Below are 17,756 nucleotides of genomic sequence, written 5' to 3'. Positions count from 1 at the left end.
GTTTCACATAAAGGTTTATTTTACTTAATTAATACATAAGCAAAACTAGAACAGGTAGTTTACAGTTTTATTTAGTTTATAAGGACACTTACTCTAAACTTGACACTTTCCCCAAAATTGTTAATATAATTTTAATGAACAAAAAAATAAATCTCACATCTTCACAAAAGATATTTGTACTGATGATTCAACAGAGTCTTTGTTTCTTCTTATTTTTTTTTTATAAAGATTTTATTTCTTTGTTTGACAGAGATCACAAGTAGGCAGAGAGGCAGGCAGCAAGAGGAGGAAGCAGGTTTCTTGCTGAGCAGAGAGCCCAATACGGAGCTTGATCCTAGGATGGGGCTTGATCCTAGGGCTCTATGATCATGACCTGAGCCGAAGGCAGAAGCTTTAACCCACTGAGCCACCCAGGCGCCCCTCTTCTTATGTTGTTTTTTAATTGTACCTTCAGTCTCTGTCCCTTTCTCTTTCTTTCTCTTACACACACACACACGTACACACACACACACACACACAGACATACACAGGGGAGCTTGTTTTCCTTGAATGCAAATAAAATCCCCATATTGTATAGAAAAGGCAGAAGTAAAATTAATGCCTCCATCAATGGAATTTGATAGCAAAGATTTTACTCTTCATTTTCTATAAAGACTGACTAATGTATACTTTCTTGCAATTTGAAAACATCATTCAGCAGTTTATGCAAGCTATCTCATTCAAATATATTAAGTGACATAGGGAACAATTTTCCTTTATTCCTAATTGTCAGCACCATTAAGCCTTAATAATGGCCACCCATATTACCTGGCTTATATTTCCTTTGTTTTTGCTTTCCTGTAGATGTGCCATCCAGTCCCTATGGAGTGAAGATTATAGAGCTGTCACAGACCACAGCCAAGGTTTCTTTCAACAAGCCGGACTCCCATGGAGGTGTACCTATTCATCACTATCAAGTGGATGTCAAAGAAGTGGCATCAGAAACCTGGAAAATAGTACGCTCCCATGGAGTTCAAAGTGAGTCAATGATTTCAAAGTTTGTTGGTTAATTCAAGCTGACCTTCAGTGTTCTTGTGTGATGGGGTTTTCGTTTTTCTTCAATGTGGACTTTCTTTTTCTTTTAATAAAGTAGAGTTGGGAAGACATTTCCACTGCCCTTTTCTTGTTAGGAATAATTTTAATACAGAGTAGGAAAGTTTTCATCTTTAATAAAGATGGAAGAGTTTAACAAACTCACCGAAGTTCAATTTTTGGAGAGAAAATTTAGTATGTAGAATTTTGGTGGTGGAGAAATAACTACTGACATGTCAGATTTGATGGCTGGATATTCTGAAATATGTTTTTTTTTTTAATTTATTTGTAAGATGTCTTCCATAAGTAGAAAAGTCATGTTGTAAAAGGTAGAAATACAGACATGTAAATTGTAAAAATCTTATATATGTATATATGAAGCCATCTATAAAAATTATCTGTCTACTAAAATTTATTTCAAAACTGTGTTTTGAAAACTCAAGTTTTCCTACAATTTGTGGTCTTTCAAGTAATGGAATAAGCTAATTCTAAGAAGTTAAAACAATTTACAGCATTTCTTTTCACATACAGCATTTCATCATTGTGAAAATGTGATTTGTTTTCCCATTATAGGAAGAAGCTAAATTAGGAAATGACAATTAATTACAAGAGGGAGACTGTTTGTTGGAATATAGATCTACATTGCATAGTCCAAAAGGACAGTAAAGAAAATAGTGAGGAAACTATTGTTCTGTAGTGTCCCTCCTCTGCTGGCACTGTCCCTGGCTTGATCCTAACATGCCTGGTGTAAGGGCTCTGTAAAAGGCATCAGCTGTTCTATGAAGAAAAGCATGAGCCCTCCTGTGAAAAACTGTCCTAGTGGACAGCAGAGACAGAACAGATAAAATCATTCTAGTTTTACCTGTGTCAATACCCCCTAGTTCCATTTTTACTGAGAGTAACTACAGGTTTTTGATAGAAGTGCCAGAAATATTCATTAATCTGTCATCAGTCATTTACTACACTCTTCACATAATACCCCCAGACATGTCCGCTCTTACCGTATTTTGTGGTTTTTTTGTTTTGTTTTGTTTTTTGGGGTTTTGTTATTGTTGTTGTTTGTTTGTTTGTTTAATGATGAGAGGATTTGGATAGGTACTGTTTTTTTGTGCAAATGCTATGTGTTTCAGGAGAGAAGACAGTACCCCAAAAGAATGAGCAAATGAGTTCTGAGACTTTAGTGGAAGAAGCCATTATCCTAGATTAAAGAACACTATTTTTTAAGAGAGTAAACAAGAGAAGTGAAAGATGAGAGACAGAAAGACAAATGAATTATTTCGGACACTACAGAACACTCCAAGTGTGTGCTTTGCACAACCATGAAGAAAAGTAAGGATAAAACTGAATATTAGAGAAATTAAACTTGGCAGAATAATCTTGCCACACCTCACCCCTCCATCCTGGTGAAGAAGTTTAATAGATTCTCCCAAGACTTCTTACAAAGCTACAACACAATTATGGATTTATAATTGCCTTGATCTGATGGAGTTGTTCATGTTCAAAAACCTGTTTTGTTACTCCGGGTATCCATGTTTCAGAAGCAGATTTCTATGTTTATAAAACTTATATATAAGAAAGAACACAAATCAGTTCATAGTTCATAAATATTTATTTTATTTTAGTCGCCGTGTTAAGAACTGAAAATAAATCAATACTTTTTGAGCACAAACTGAAGAATTTGGTATTATCAATATCTTCTATTTTACAGAGGATAAAGCTGAGGACTATCTATATAAAGGAGAAAACTGAGACTATAAAGTTTAGCTTCTTATCTGAAAGGTAATATGGGTAAATAATAGAGCTAAAATTCAAAACCTAACAGGAAATCTGATTCCAAAGCCATACTGTTGACAGTTATGCACCTTTTCCCCCTCTATTCAATTAAGAGTTAAGAAAGTGGAACAAGAATTACTGCCTTGTAAAGTCTGAATATGACCCATTTTATAAATATATATATATATGTGTGTGTGTGTGTGTATAAAATTTGAAAGTATGTTATACAATTTAAATATATTTATATATAAATAATTTTTAATATTAAAATATATATAATATGTAATGTGTGTGTGTGTATGTTTGTGTTTGTTGGCAATACATTTTAGATAGCTAGTGGAAGGAGTTATATAGGGAATTTAGGGAATAATCTGCCTGACCAAGTTAAATATGAATTAGAAAGTTGAAATATCACTATTATTTAAAAGTTTCTTTTTAGAAAAGAAGAAAGCAGGAATGAAGGGACAAGAGTGGGGAGAGAGAGAAAAAGGAAAGAAGGACAACCTGTCAGGATGGCTAAAGTTGGACATTTTAAACATGTTTCTTCACTCCATCCCATATATGTATGGTTGACTAGACTACAGGGTCCAGAACATGTATGATAGACATTGTGTACACGTGAGTTGTGATTATGTGATGTAGTCATTGATGGTTTCAAAAGGATTATAACTGAGAGAGAAATAATTACATAGTTCCTTCAGTGGAAACATTATGCTTCAATGCAATACAAAGATATAAGAACAATTTAGTAAAAAATTATTATAAAGGATCTAAAGAATGTGGGCCCAGTACACAGCTGTCTAATGCAGCTTGATTTAAGGGTGAAAGTTCAATGATTTGGAGCAGAGGGCAAGCTTAACAATAGTGAAAATATTAAAAATTGTCTTCAACTTTATAATTATCCATACATATTCTGGAAGGGAGATCTGTAGCTTTCATTCATTTCTTTAAAGAAAAGTATCTTAAAAATGTTTTTTTAGTTTGACTTTATTCTCAAATTATAGTTTAGCTGAGTATATAACTCCAGCTTGATCATTACTTTCCTTTGGTGATCTAAAGAGTATTTTACCCTCTTCTGTCTTCCCTTGTTATTTTAAAGTCTGCTGGAAGTTGTCCTTTCTTTGTAAATATTTTGACTTTTTTCTTAAGATGGTTTTGTGATATCTACTTTAATTTGGTATCTTGAGGTTTAGTTACTTGTCCTAATGTAGAGCTCTTCATTTCTTCTGTTTGAGGGTCTTGGTATTCCTCAATCTAAAGATCCATCTCTTTCATCAATTCTGGAAAATGTTATTATCATTACCTTGCATATCTTGAATATGAATATTATTTCTTCCCTCATTCTCTCTATTCATTTATTCTGATAATCCAAGTTACATGCTACATTTGTTACTTGAGATATTAGACTATCGTATCTCTTTACCTAGATTTTTTTGTTTCATTCCTTTACTGTGTTATTTTTGTTCTACTAGTTCACTAATTCATAATTCACTTATATCTCCCACTAAAACTCTCTATCAAAATTTTAATGATCATAGTTTTAATGTATATAAGTTATATTTGTTCATTGTATGTTTCAGCAGTATCTCACTTATGGTGGTTTGTTTAGTAGTATATTTTATGATTTAATTGTGATCTCGTATTTTGTTAACCTTATTACTAGGATCATGCAAAGCCTGGGGTTTGGGGGCTTCTTCCACAAAAGATATTCTTTTGCTTCAGGTAGTTGCCCTGGAACTTTCCAAAGGTGGAAGTACCAGAGCACCTTAAATTAATTTCTTCATTTGAGATTTTCTGTGCTATGAGAGCCAGTTTATAGTTACTAATTTTCAAGAAGTTTTTATCCAACCCCCTTTGCCGAATTGGGATTTGGTTCAAGGCCAAGCCAAACAAAATTTTTCTAACCCACAGTTTTACTTTCTTCTAAGGACTTTGGCATTCCTGGGTCCATGAAGGGATCCAAGTCTCAGATCTCCCTCTTTCTTCTTTCCCCAGTGAGGACATTCAAACCCAATCTTCTATATTACAGATCTGTGCAAAAGCTCTCAGCTATTTGAGTATCAGTGAGATTTTCCACAAGACTGCAATAATTGATAGAAAAGCAATTACATGATTGCTCCTCTAGCTTCAGGTCTCCCCATTCACATCATTTTTTTATAGAGTTTGACTTCCTTTCCTATGAGATTATATGTGCATTTAAAAAGATTTTTTGGAAACAGTGTGTATAATTATTATCATATTTAAAAGACTTGATTTTTTGGTTGTGTAGGTAATCATATTGAAATTCTGAAGACATCTATTAAAGCACATACATAGTTTTGAATGGTGAAGAAATGCTTTTTTTGTGCCTTTGTTTTATAGTTTGAACTGATGATTCATCTTAAAGTTTGAGTTCTGTAAGCATAGCTGTACTCATTGGCCTTGAGGCATTTGTTAGAATACAGATTTAGGTTTATCTGTGAAAAAGTTGTCATGGTTGTGAATATTTCTGCTGTGACTTCTTACCCTCGACATGGTTTTATTTATTTATTTTAATTTACATGAGTTCAGTTGACATTCATTTGTTTTTCTTGGCTCATAAATATCTATAATTCATTGTATACTGTTCATATATCTACTTCTACCTAGAAGTAAATATCTGTTCTTGCTTGATTGTTTCTTGCATAAGCAAGAAAATTTTAGCAAAAAAAAATTTCTATTAGTAGATTCTGATTCTAAATAACTCATTAATTAATTTCCTGTGAATTTCACCTGCTCACTCTGCACCTGGCCCTAGGTCTAGGGTGCATTTGCAGTCTAGACAAGTTATTATCTTCTTCAAGGTTTAGCTGAAGTCTTACTGATCATCCCAATCACTGATGTGATACAAAACTAAATTTGAAATGGAGAGAGTTGTGAACAAATCTGATATCAACAACTTGAATTATTCAAACTTCGAATGTGAGTCATTCTGACATTTAATTTTGAGTGAAAAATATGTATCACAGGTGTAGCAAGACTTTTTGATTGGGAGGGATATATGACATTTTCATTACCCTATCATTTAACACTTTGTAAGCATGTTCTATATACCTCATTGGGCACAAATGAAGAGAAGATAATAATCTTGCAAAACAGCTACTCATCTTTCAGTATTCAAAATAAAAATGAAAAATTAACATTTTAAAATATCAAGCTCTTTTTATCAGAGCATAGAACAATTCTCTCAGATAGCATAATCTATGTCTTTTAATTTGTAAAATGTTTAGCCAGCTAGAATCACACATAGACGTCTTTTCAATCTCAACCAAGATTATTACATGCTATGCTTTATTTGGGTCTAAGGTTATAGTAGAATTTCTCTTTGTTCCTGAAAATAAGGGAGATAATTTTTATTTGAAAATAGTGGCATTTCCTAAATGGGACATTCATTAGAAACTTATTCAAATTCTCACCATTTTTACTAATCAAAGAATGTAATAACTGACTACAATTTGGAAATAAGTTCACAGTTGGACTTTACAGTTCTTTCATTGCATAATTTCACTAAACCTTCAATATGGCTTTGCAAGATGCAATTGCAGTGTGTATATTTTAATCTGCAGATGGTAATTTTAACATTACAGCATTTAGTTTGCAAATGTTGTGATTAAGGTTATGTACGTGCTTCATCATTACATACAATGCCAAACTTTTTACCCAGGTTTTAATTTTAGTTCAATTTTAATTAAAATCTGAAGGAAAAAAAATCAACTTGTATGGGAGAGAAATCCATTTTCAGCTTTGTGAAGGAGTTTTTCCAAGTCCGTTTTGAAGTACAGGTTTAGATTTTTAAGTCATATGCCTGTGCCTGAAAGGTCCACAAACTGATTTTAAGCAGGAGCTTAAATTGGAATAGAATAAAGATTAATAGATCAAATACTAAGAAGGATTTCGATGTTAATTCCCAGTACCTTCCTTTGTCTCAAAGGGGTAGCCCTAACTTCAATGGCACCAGCTGTTCTCTTGGAATAAAGAAATCTTTCTGGTTTGAATATTCCCAAATCATGAGCTTAATATTATTTATATAGATTCAGGATGAGGCTCCACATCAACAATGAAAAGTTTATTTATTACATGCATGGAATTTCCCTGTACAAACAGCCTGTTACAGCACCTCGTTTCTCCATGTTTTAGTTTTTCACTAGGAATCACCTCCATGCTCTGCTATCTTCCCATCGGCCCCAAACCCCAGTCACTTTCTCTTAGTGCAGCTGGCTTGATACAGCCTACAAAGTGTGCTTTTACATTATTTGCCTCAGAGAATTGTTTAGCTTTTAAAACTGGACATTAATGCCCTTCAGAGGCATGACAGATTTTGGCACAATTTTTTTGTAATTTTTTCCCCATCGCTTTGTATTAGAATTTCTTGATCAAATGTTAGCATTTTTTCAATCTTCCCGTTTCCAGTGTTTCCTCATTGTCTCTACTTTTATCTTTTACTCTACCCTAAAATTTTAACAATTACATTTTTTGATTTACCTCTCTGGTCTTAAAATTGTTAAATCATATATGCAATATATTCTCTTATCTCTCTGATAATTATAATGACATTTCATTTTCAGAGTTATTTTTGCTCCATGATTTGGTTTTCTTTTCCTAGACTTATTTTGTTGTTGTTGTTGTTTGTTTTGTTCTTATTCACATTGGAAACATTCTCCAAGTATTGGTAATCCTTGCCTGAATATGTGCATTTAAAAGTAAAAAAGCTCTGTGCAAAAAGCTCTGTGCAAAAACAGGGTTTTTTAACCCTTGACATCAGATGGATTCCTAACTTCCCCATCAACAGAGATCTGTGAAATAGTAACAATCTTAAGATATCATTTTGAGGCTGTTCAGTTATTATTGGCATACCTGGCTACCAGAGCACCATGGAAAAGTAGCTTCTGTCAGATGGTGTTATATGCTTCCCACAAAGTTTGCCCAGCAAATCAACTCCATGCTCACTCATGTTTAGAATTCCAACGTACAAAACTTCTTCGGTCCGACTTATCCAGATAATAGACCTTCCATCTTCTGTTGAGGTGAGAGAGAGGAATTCATGTTCTCTTAAATCTGAGGAAAGGGCAAGAGAGTACAATTGTTTAAATGTTTGAGAATCATCCAGTTTTGTATCCTTTTGGACTTAAAAATTATTGAGACTTTTCTGAAACTTCTGTAAGTCTAATTAGTTTACCATCCCTTTATCATATCATCTTCAGAATTTTTTATTTTCTGATGTAACATTATATTTTTATATGTGAGTTTTTTCAATTTTTAAAACAGACAATATTAAATTAATTTGTTTATATATTGATGACATAGTATTGAAAATTACACTTTTAAGAAAAATGAGCATATCAATGTTACTAATGATTAGTACCTATAATTATCTAAGCTTTCTGTTCTGTTGAGCAGCTTATAGGCAAAAATATTCACATTTTTCTTGGAAACTGACTAGCTTCACATGCACATTCAGTAGAAATTTTAGATATAGATCGAGCTCCAAAATTTGGCAGTTTTCCCAACAATACCCAGGATAACAAAGACCATCGGATATGGATACATATGGCATAAATTTGCATATATTGTATAATATACAATCACAAGAAATATTTACATAGACTATGATGTAAGTGGAACCCCACTGAAATTATTCAATAAGGCAGCTCTGCCTATTGGTAGATATTTTTACATTGTGTAAAAGAACCTGTTAAAATCCAAAAGGTAATTTAATACAACCAGCTCCTTATTGAAAAATATACTATTTTATTTTCACTCAAAATTTTTTTGTTCAAAAGCCCACTAATCATGCAATAGATTTCAGATTATTCAACAGCTTCTGGATTCTTCAGTGGTAATTGAGGAACATACTGTATATAAACAATGCTATATAAACAGAGTGAATAATAATGTAATAGAGCAGATTTATTTCTATTAAATTATTAACTAATTTTAATAGTGAAAATATACAGGGTTGGGCTTCTTTTGTTATGAATTGTAACTCAGAAAGTAACATTGTCATTGGAACCACTTTATTAAAGTCATTGCCTATAAATGTTTTCTGTGATCATTATTGTATTTAAAACCTTTTTGCTTTTGTTCATACTTAAAAAGAAGGCTAGTGATTATTTAAAATGCAGAAGGAAAATAATGAGAATGAGCATCATATCTCAACTAAAGTTAGAGTAAGCCCACACATGTATTGCTTCAAATGCGTTGCTTTCAGAAATTTATCAGGAATTTTCTATGTTGTGTTATGGTGCCACTAAAAATAACAAAAGAAATAATTGATATGCCTTTGTTACTTAAAACTTTTTAACAAAAAAATTTTTGATGTTGCTTTTGTTTTTTTGGAAATGCACCTCAGAAGATGTCCCTGCATGACAAATGACATGATCATCCTTTTAGATCTTTGTCTTCTGCTTCTCCTGTCCATCAACCAAACACAATGTTCCCTTTTACCAACAAAAAGAAATTTCCTTGTTTTTTTTTTCCTTTTACCTTTTTGTGTGTTTTTGTCTGTGTTCTTAAAACACATATTATCATAAATTTTCTTTTGTTTGGTGATATATTGGCAGGCATCTTTTCTAATTAATGAGTGAAGAGTTCATGTGGCCCAATGACATGAACATAATAGTTACTTCAGGTGTGCAGTGCTATAACATACCAGGTCTCAACAAACTTTTTGGCTACCAGCTGTGATGAAAAGGGTCTGAGAGGGTTTTGGGATTAGATTGTTTGTTTTTTAAGTAATCTATGAGACATAACTCTTTTCTGATATAGTAGGAATGTTTTTTTCTGTAGAAGGATTATAGTTTTTCTATAGTTTACCAATACCTAAAAGTTAATATAACATCAATTCAAATTACACTTAAGATTTTTTTTTTTATAATTTTATTTTTTATAAACATATATATATATATATTTTTCCCCCAGGGGTACAGGTCTGTGAATCTCCACGTTTACAAACTTCACAGCACTCACCATAACACATACCCTACCCAATGTCCATAACCCCCCCCCAACCCCCCTCTGCCCAGCAACCCTCAGTTTGTTTTGTGAGATTAAGAGTCACTTATGGTTTGTCTCCCTCCCAATCCCAACTTGTTTCATTTACTCTTCTCCTACCACATTAACCCCCCATGTTGCATCTCCTCTCCCTCATATCAGGGAGATCATATGATAGTTGTCTTTCTCCGATTGACTTATTTCGCTAAGCATGATACCCTCTAGTTCCATCCATGTTGTTGCAAATGGCAAGATTTCATTTCTTTTGATGGCTGCATAGTATTCCATTGTATATATATACCACATCTTCTTTATCCATTCGTCTGTTGATGGACATCTAGGTTCTTTCCATAGTTTGGCTATTGTAGACATTGCTGCTATAAACATTCGGGTGCACGTGCCCCTTCGGATCACTACGTTTGTATCTTTAGGGTAAATACCCAGCAGTGCAATTGCTGGGTCATAGGGTAGTTCTATTTTCAACATTTTGAGGAACCTCCATGCTGTTTTCCAGAGTGGTTGCACCAGCTTGCATTCCCACCAACAGTGGAGGAGGGTTCCCCTCTCTCCGCATCCTCGCCAGCATCTGTCATTTCCGGACTTGTTAATTTTAGCCATTCTGACTGGTGTGAGGTGGTATCTCATTGTGGTTTTGATTTGTATTTCCCTGATGCCGAGTGATATGGAGCACTTTTTCATGTGTCTGTTGGCCATCTGGATGTCTTCTTTGCAGAAATGTCTGTTCATGTCTTCTGCCCATTTCTTGATGGGATTATTTGTTCTTTGGGTGTTGAGTTTGCTAAGTTCTTTATAGATTCTGGACACTAGCCCTTTATCTGATATGTCTACACTTAAGATTTTTATTCCAATGTTTCTTTAATCCATGTTATTTACAGTAGCCTGGGTGACACTGGATTACCAAATAGTTTATTACTCAGTTTTACTGTTTTAGAAACAATTTTAAGTAATCACTACTTAAGATTAGCTCTAAACTACTGAAGATTTTAAAATCTTAATATATTCTAGTGCTTTTAAAAATTCTCTACAAAGAATATTTTCTACAATTACACTATTTCCAACATAAATGTGTCTGAAGAAAGATGGTTATCATTTTAATGACTATATTTCACATGGTAAAAGAGAAATTGACTATAAAAATCATCTATTTTAAATACAAGGGCAATAAACTCTTATGAATTTCAAAGAAAGGGGGATAAAAGTAATCCATGTTAATTCTGTATTTTCAGTGAAAGGAAATTTGTTCTAATTTGAATATAATGGGTAGAATTCTGTGTGTTAAAAATGAAAACAAGAATACCTTGGACTGTTTTCATTGTGCCTGTTAAAAGAAATGAGCTAAATCAGAAATTTATATTTAATAGCAATCTTACTGAATTTAAGCTACATAGATCAAAACATACGGGAAATATACAGGAAACAAGGCTAGGAGAGAAATTGAGTGAAATACCACCCTTAAGTAAAATTATTTGTATGCTGGAAACTTCCCCACATATCCCAATATGAAGACCCCAATTCATTCATAATTCTGTACTTAGCCTGGTCTCTGTTATAATGATAAAAAGAGATTCTATACAAATGATTTTTAAATTTTTAATAAAATTAATGAACTCATCTGTATGTATATAATTTTACAAACCAGAGAAATAAGTGGTATGAAGAAATGAAATTAATTTATATAAGAAAGATGTTTGTGAGTAGTGAGAAAAGAAACATGAATATTTCATGAGTGTTTTATAGATATTTAATCCACAGGAAAAAGAAGTATTCATTGGTTACTAGAAACTTAAAAAAATAAGAGTCCATCTCACTGCTCAAACATACACATTTTTGGACACTTTAATATTCAGCATAAATATGATTTTTCCTTGAATATAACTCATAAATTTTTCTTAATTCTAGCGAAGAATCACTGTGGGGGTGACCATTGTAGTTATTTTAATACTGAATTTAACTAATAGGAAATCTTAGAAGATATGTTTAAATTTTATACCCCTAAAGTTTTTTAAACCATGCCTAAAATAATTCACCTTACTAAATAAACATTATTTGATTTTTTGATTGTTAAAAAGTTCATCACTAGGAACAGCATTTTCTGTATTATAGTATATAAATATTCTCAAAGTTAAGGAGGAGTACAGAGCTTTTCCGTTATGTACTAAGTGGCTCTTAGATTCTTCTATTACTGGGAAGATTCTAATGCCTTCAGTAATGCCATCATATAGGCAGGATGGCCATCATGGACTGGCATGATCATAAATGGTTTCAGAGACTGACAGTACTCTGGTTCCCAACGCTTTTACATCATGTATGGACCATGCAGTCAATGTTCTTACTTTTCATACTCTTACCATTTTCTGTGTTCGTTTTTTTTTTCTACATATGCAGGTCTGATTAACATTTTACACTAATGATGTACTGCTTTGATTTTTCTCACTGCCCTTTTTAGAAATCACTAAATATTATCACATGGTTTCACTTACTTGTGGAGCATAAGGAATAACACGGAGAACATTGGGAGATGGGGAGGAGAAGTGAGTTGGGGGAAATTGGAGGGGGAGACAAAGCACGAGACACTGTGGACTCTGAGAAACAAACTGAGGATTTTGGAGGGGAGTAGTGTGGGGGGTTGGGTGAGCCTGGTGGTGGGTATTAAGGAGGGCATGTATTGCATGGAGCACTGGGTATGGTGCATAAACAATGAATCTTGGAAAACTGAAAAAAATTAAATTAAAAAAATCACTAAATAAATACATAGCCCATCAAAGCCTGCCCACTCACTGTGGCATACACACATTCTATATTCTTATGGCCATGCTTGAGTTTACGTTATGCTGTCTACTCTTTCCTACCCATCCATCAAGGTCCAATATAAATTTGACCTTTTTGGTAAGGGTTTATTTATTTTTTAGTAGAAATATTTTTACATTCCTTTGAAATTCTATAGTAAATATTGCTTATACTAACTAGTATTTGGCAGCTTCTCACCTCATAACATAAGTATTAAGATACAAGTGACATTTATCCATCTTGATTGCACAGCTGAGAGCCTGTGTAACATAGTGTATGGACCTTTGAATCTTCTACATCACCTGAGATGAATAAATGGATTACTTAATTATTAGGTTTGCTTTTACTCAAATAAAATTATATAGCTATTAACTCTTCCCAAACTTCTGTGAATTATGACGGTGTCCAGGCTAAATTAAATGGAACCATCTAAGCAAGTTGTTGTTTTTCCCTTTCTTTGGCATTTTCAAAGATTCTATTAGCTTTTCTGGGTGCTAATATGATAGAATAAGCTGTTCCATAAAACCTGTTACTAGCTCACCTAAGATTAAAGAAAGAAGACCTCCTTAGGTCATAGAACATTCCGATGCAGTTCTGGAGATTGGGCAGATCAGTGGACAGTTAGGATACTTATCACATCATAGAAAAATTAGTGAGCTCTGTAAAACTGCTTCAATTTAGATCATTTTACTAGAGATCTTCATCCTCACAGCTGAGTTCTGTGACACAGCCACACATAGCATGAACTTTGGATTTGGAGTTTAAGACATGTGATCTCCTGTCTAGGGTAGCATTGTTTTACCCCCTCATTTATTGGTGGGGTTGCTTATCCTACATATTATATCTATAAGACTTTGAATACTATTGACATTTTTAATAACATTAAACATTCTTATACATGGATTTGAGATATATTTCCATTTATTAATATCTCCTTTAATTTCTTTCACACAATTTTTGCAAAAATATTTTGTAGTTTCTGTTCTTCAGATCTTACATTTCTTTCATTGAGTTAATTTCTAAGTATTTTATTACTTTTGATGCCATCAAAAATGGAATTGTTTTCTGAATTTTACTTTTTAGATTGTTCATTGTTAGTGTACATAAATGCAACTGATTCTAGAGTGTTGACTTTGTATCTTCTCATTACACTGAATTCATTTTTTTAGTTCTGAAAGTTTTTTGTGGAACTTTTAGAATTTCCTACATATAAGATCACATCATCTGTGAACAAAAATAAGTTTACTTCTTTCTTCCTAATTTAAATGCTTTTTAAAATTTTTTTCTTGCCTAATTGCTTTGGATAGAAATTCCAGTACTATGTTAAATAGAAGTGGTAAAAGCAGGCATCCTTGCCTTGATTCCTGATTCTGGAGGAAACAAATTTTACTCTTTCACCATTAAGTATGATTAACTGGAAATTTTTAATATATGGCTTTTATTATGCTGAAGTATTTACGTTTTATTCCTATGGTTTTTTTAGTGTTTTTATCATGATAGGGTATTAAATTTTGTCAAATGCTTTTTTTCATCAATTGGGATGATTGATATATATTTTTTCCCTTTATCCTATAATTGTGTTGTATTACATTGTTTAACTTTTGTATGTGAAACATCCTTTTAGGAATAAATTCTTCTTGGTCATGGTTTACAAACCTTTTAATATGCCACTGAATTTGGATTACTAGTATGTTATTGAGGATTTCTGTATCACTGTTCATAAAGGATACTGATTTGTGGTTTCTCTCTTTCTTTCTATCTTTCTTTCTTTTTTTGTAGTGTTTTATCTGAATCCAGTATCATGTTAATGCTGGCTTCATAGAATGAGTTAGGAAGTGTTCCTTCCTCTTCATTTTTCTTTTAGGAATTTTTGAGACAAAATTGTATTAGTTTGTCTTTTTCTTTTTGTTTAAGATTTATGTATGTGAGAAAGAGGAGTGGGGGAGGCACAGAGGAGAGAGAGAAAATCCTGGGGCAGGCTTCATGCTGAGCTATAACCCTGATGCAGGGCTCAATCACAGAACCCTAAGAGCATGACCTGAGCCAAATCAAGAGTTGGACATGACCAGCTGAGGCACCCAGGCACCCTGGTATTAGTTTTTCTTTAAATGTTTGATGAGAATTCATCAGAAGCTATTGAGTCCAGGGTTTTTCTTTGTCAGGAGATTTTTGAATACAGATTCAATCTTTGTATTAGTTATAGGTCTATTGAGATTTTCTGTTACTTTGTAATTTAGTCTTTGTGTAGCTAGGTTTTGTGTAACTAGAAATTTGTTCTTTCATCTAGGTTATCCAGTTGGTCAGCATACAATTGTTCATGGTAGTCTCATAATCCTTTTTATTTATGTAGCATTTGTATTAATGTCTCCAGTTTATTTTTATTTTTTTTATTTTTTTTGTTTTTTTTTTTTTTTTTTTTTTTTTTTTGTCTTAGCTTATGTAGCTGAAGTTTTTTTTTAACTTGATCTTTTTTGAAGAATCAACTTTTGGTATCATTGATTATCTCCATTATTTTTCTATTCTGTTTCATTTTTATCTGTCTTAATTGTTCTTATTTTCTTAACTCTGCTGGCTTGGAGTTTAGTCATTTCTTCTTTTTTTAATTCTTTTAGTTGTAAAGTTAATGTGTTGTTTTGAGATGTTGCTTGTTTCTTAATGTAAGCATTTAGAGATATGAATTCTTCCTGAGCCCCACTTTTGCTGTGGCCCATTAGTTTTTTATACATGATGTTTTCATTTTTATTCATCTCTAAGTGTTTTCTAACTACCCTTGTGATTTCTTCTCTAACTCACTGGTATATTTAAGTATGCAATGTTTAATTTTCATTATTTTGTGATTTTTTAAAATTTCCCTTCTATTAATGATTTCTAACATCCTACTGCTATCGTTGGAAAAGTTATTTTATATATAACTTTTAAAGTCCGTTGAGATTTAATTTGTGGCCTAATATATGTTCTACCTTGGAAAATATCCTATACGCAGTTAAGAATAATCTAGTTGTTTGGACAGTATTCTAAAGTTAGTTGGTTTATTTTGTTGCTTAAGTCCTCTGTTTATTTTCTTATCTTCTGTCTAATTTATCTGTCCATTATTGTGAGTGGAGTATTGAAGACTCCAAATATTATTGTTGAGTTATTTCTCTGTTCATTTCTGTCAGTTTTTCCTTCATATATATTTTGATGGCCTATCAGTAACATGTGTGTGTTTATAATTGTTATATCTTCTTCCTGTATTGAAACTTCTATTAATGTAATTTCCATTTTGTCTGCTCAGATGCTTTTTGATTTAAAGTGTCTGTTTTCTCTGATATTAGTATAATCAGCCTTGGTCTCTTCTGGTTACTATTTACATGGACAATCTTTTTCCATCCTTTTGCATTCAATCTATTTGTCTTTGGATCTAAGATAGCGTATAGTTGGATAATATGATTCTAGTCATTCTGCCAATCTCTGTCTTTTGTTTGGAGAGTTTAATCCGTTTACATTTAAAGTAATTACCAATAAGGGGAGGACTTCTGTCATTCTGCTACTTGTTTTCTTTATGCTTTACAGATTTATTTTTGTCCTTTATTTTCCACATTACTGTCTTCTTTTGTATTTAGTTAGTTTTTTTGTGGTGAAATGTTTAAATTCCTGTCTCATTTGTTTTTGTGCCTGTCCTATAGCTATTTTCTTTTTGGTTACCATGGGAACTGCATTTAACATCCTAAATTTATAATACTTTAATTTGAATTTATACTAGCTTAGCTTCAGTAACATACAAAAACTGCTCTTTTATAACTTCATCCTCATCCTTTTTGGTTGTTGGTATCAAAAAATTACATCTTTATGCATTACATGCCTAAGAACATGAACCAATAATTCTTTTAAATATGTTAATATCTTAAATTCTGTAGAAAGCAAAATTTGGAGTTACAAACTAAAGTTATGATAATATTAGTTTTAGAATTTTTTTAAATGTAATCTCTAAAGTCATGTAGAAAACCACAAGTACAGTTGCAAATCATTGTTCCAGTAGTACCAGCTTTTGTAGTTGTCAGTGTAATTGCCTTTATTGAGATCTCTATTTCTTCATATGACTCTGAGGCATTGCCTAGTGTCCTTTTACACTGCAAGATTCCTTTAGAGCTTTCTTGCAGAGTAACAAAGTACTCATTTTTTGTTTGTCCAGAATGTCTAAATTTATTCCTCATTTTTGGCAAACAGTTTTGTCAAACATAGCACAGTTTTTCCCCTTTAGCGCTTCACATAAACCATCCCTCTGCCTTTTGTTATTGCCTAATGTTACTGTCTAATGTTACTGAGGATGCCATATATATAATGAATTACTTCTCTCTTGCTGCTTTCAAGATTCTCTCTTGTTCTTCAGCTTTTGAAAATTTGATTATAATATATCTTGGTGTTGGCCTTTTTGAGTTCTGCTACTGTGAAATTCATTGAACTTCTTGGTTGTTTACATTTGTGGCTGAAGTTTTCAGGCATTATTTCTTCAATTATTCTCTCTCTTTCTTTCTTACACTCTTCTTGTGAGACTCCCACAGTATGATTATGACTCACTTAATCATGTCCCACTGGTCCTGTAGGCTCTGTTCATTTTCCTTCAGTCTTCTTCTTCTTCTTTTTTTTTTTTCTTTCTGTTTCTTAGATTCAAGAGTTTTCATTGTCCTATCTTTAGGTTCATTGGTTCTTTCTTCTGCTCACTCAGATTTACCTGTGAAACCTCCTAATAAATTTTTCATTTTAATTATTGTACTTTTAAGCTCTACAATTTCTTTTTAGATTCTTTTTAGATTCCTTATCTTTATTTTGGTCATACCATTTTTTTTTATTGTTGTTTTGTTTGTATTTTTTCTTTGTCCACATTTTCTTTTAGTTCTTTGATCATCTTAAGATGGTTGTTCCAAGTTTTTTTCCTAAATATCTACTGTGAGATATTTTTCAGGGAAGGTTTCTGTTGATTAAAACATTTTTCCTTCAATGGGCCATAATTTCCTGTTTCTTTGCATGCCTTGTGATATTTGTGTTAAAAACTGGACATTTGAATTTAATAATATGATGATAACTCTGGAAATCAGTTCTCCTCCTTCCCCAGCATT

The 17,756-nt window shown here is 32.5% G+C and overlaps 1 protein-coding gene across 2 annotated transcripts in view; it reads left to right on the top strand.

Moving 5' to 3' along the window:
* Positions 1-17,756, top strand: part of NCAM2 (neural cell adhesion molecule 2) — a 514,069-nt gene that overhangs the window by 425,672 nt on the left and 70,641 nt on the right. For both annotated transcript variants that reach the window (XM_032877992.1, XM_032877993.1), the window contains exon 12: positions 844-1,017. In XM_032877992.1, the coding sequence (XP_032733883.1) occupies positions 844-1,017 (174 nt within the window). The remainder of the gene's footprint in view (positions 1-843; positions 1,018-17,756) is intronic.

This window comes from Lontra canadensis, unplaced genomic scaffold (genome assembly GCF_010015895.1).
Source record: "Lontra canadensis isolate GAN:19392208 unplaced genomic scaffold, GSC_riverotter_1.0 scaffold62, whole genome shotgun sequence".
Taxonomy (NCBI): Eukaryota; Metazoa; Chordata; class Mammalia; order Carnivora; family Mustelidae; genus Lontra; species Lontra canadensis.
This window is presented reverse-complemented; position numbering and strand designations above follow the sequence as displayed.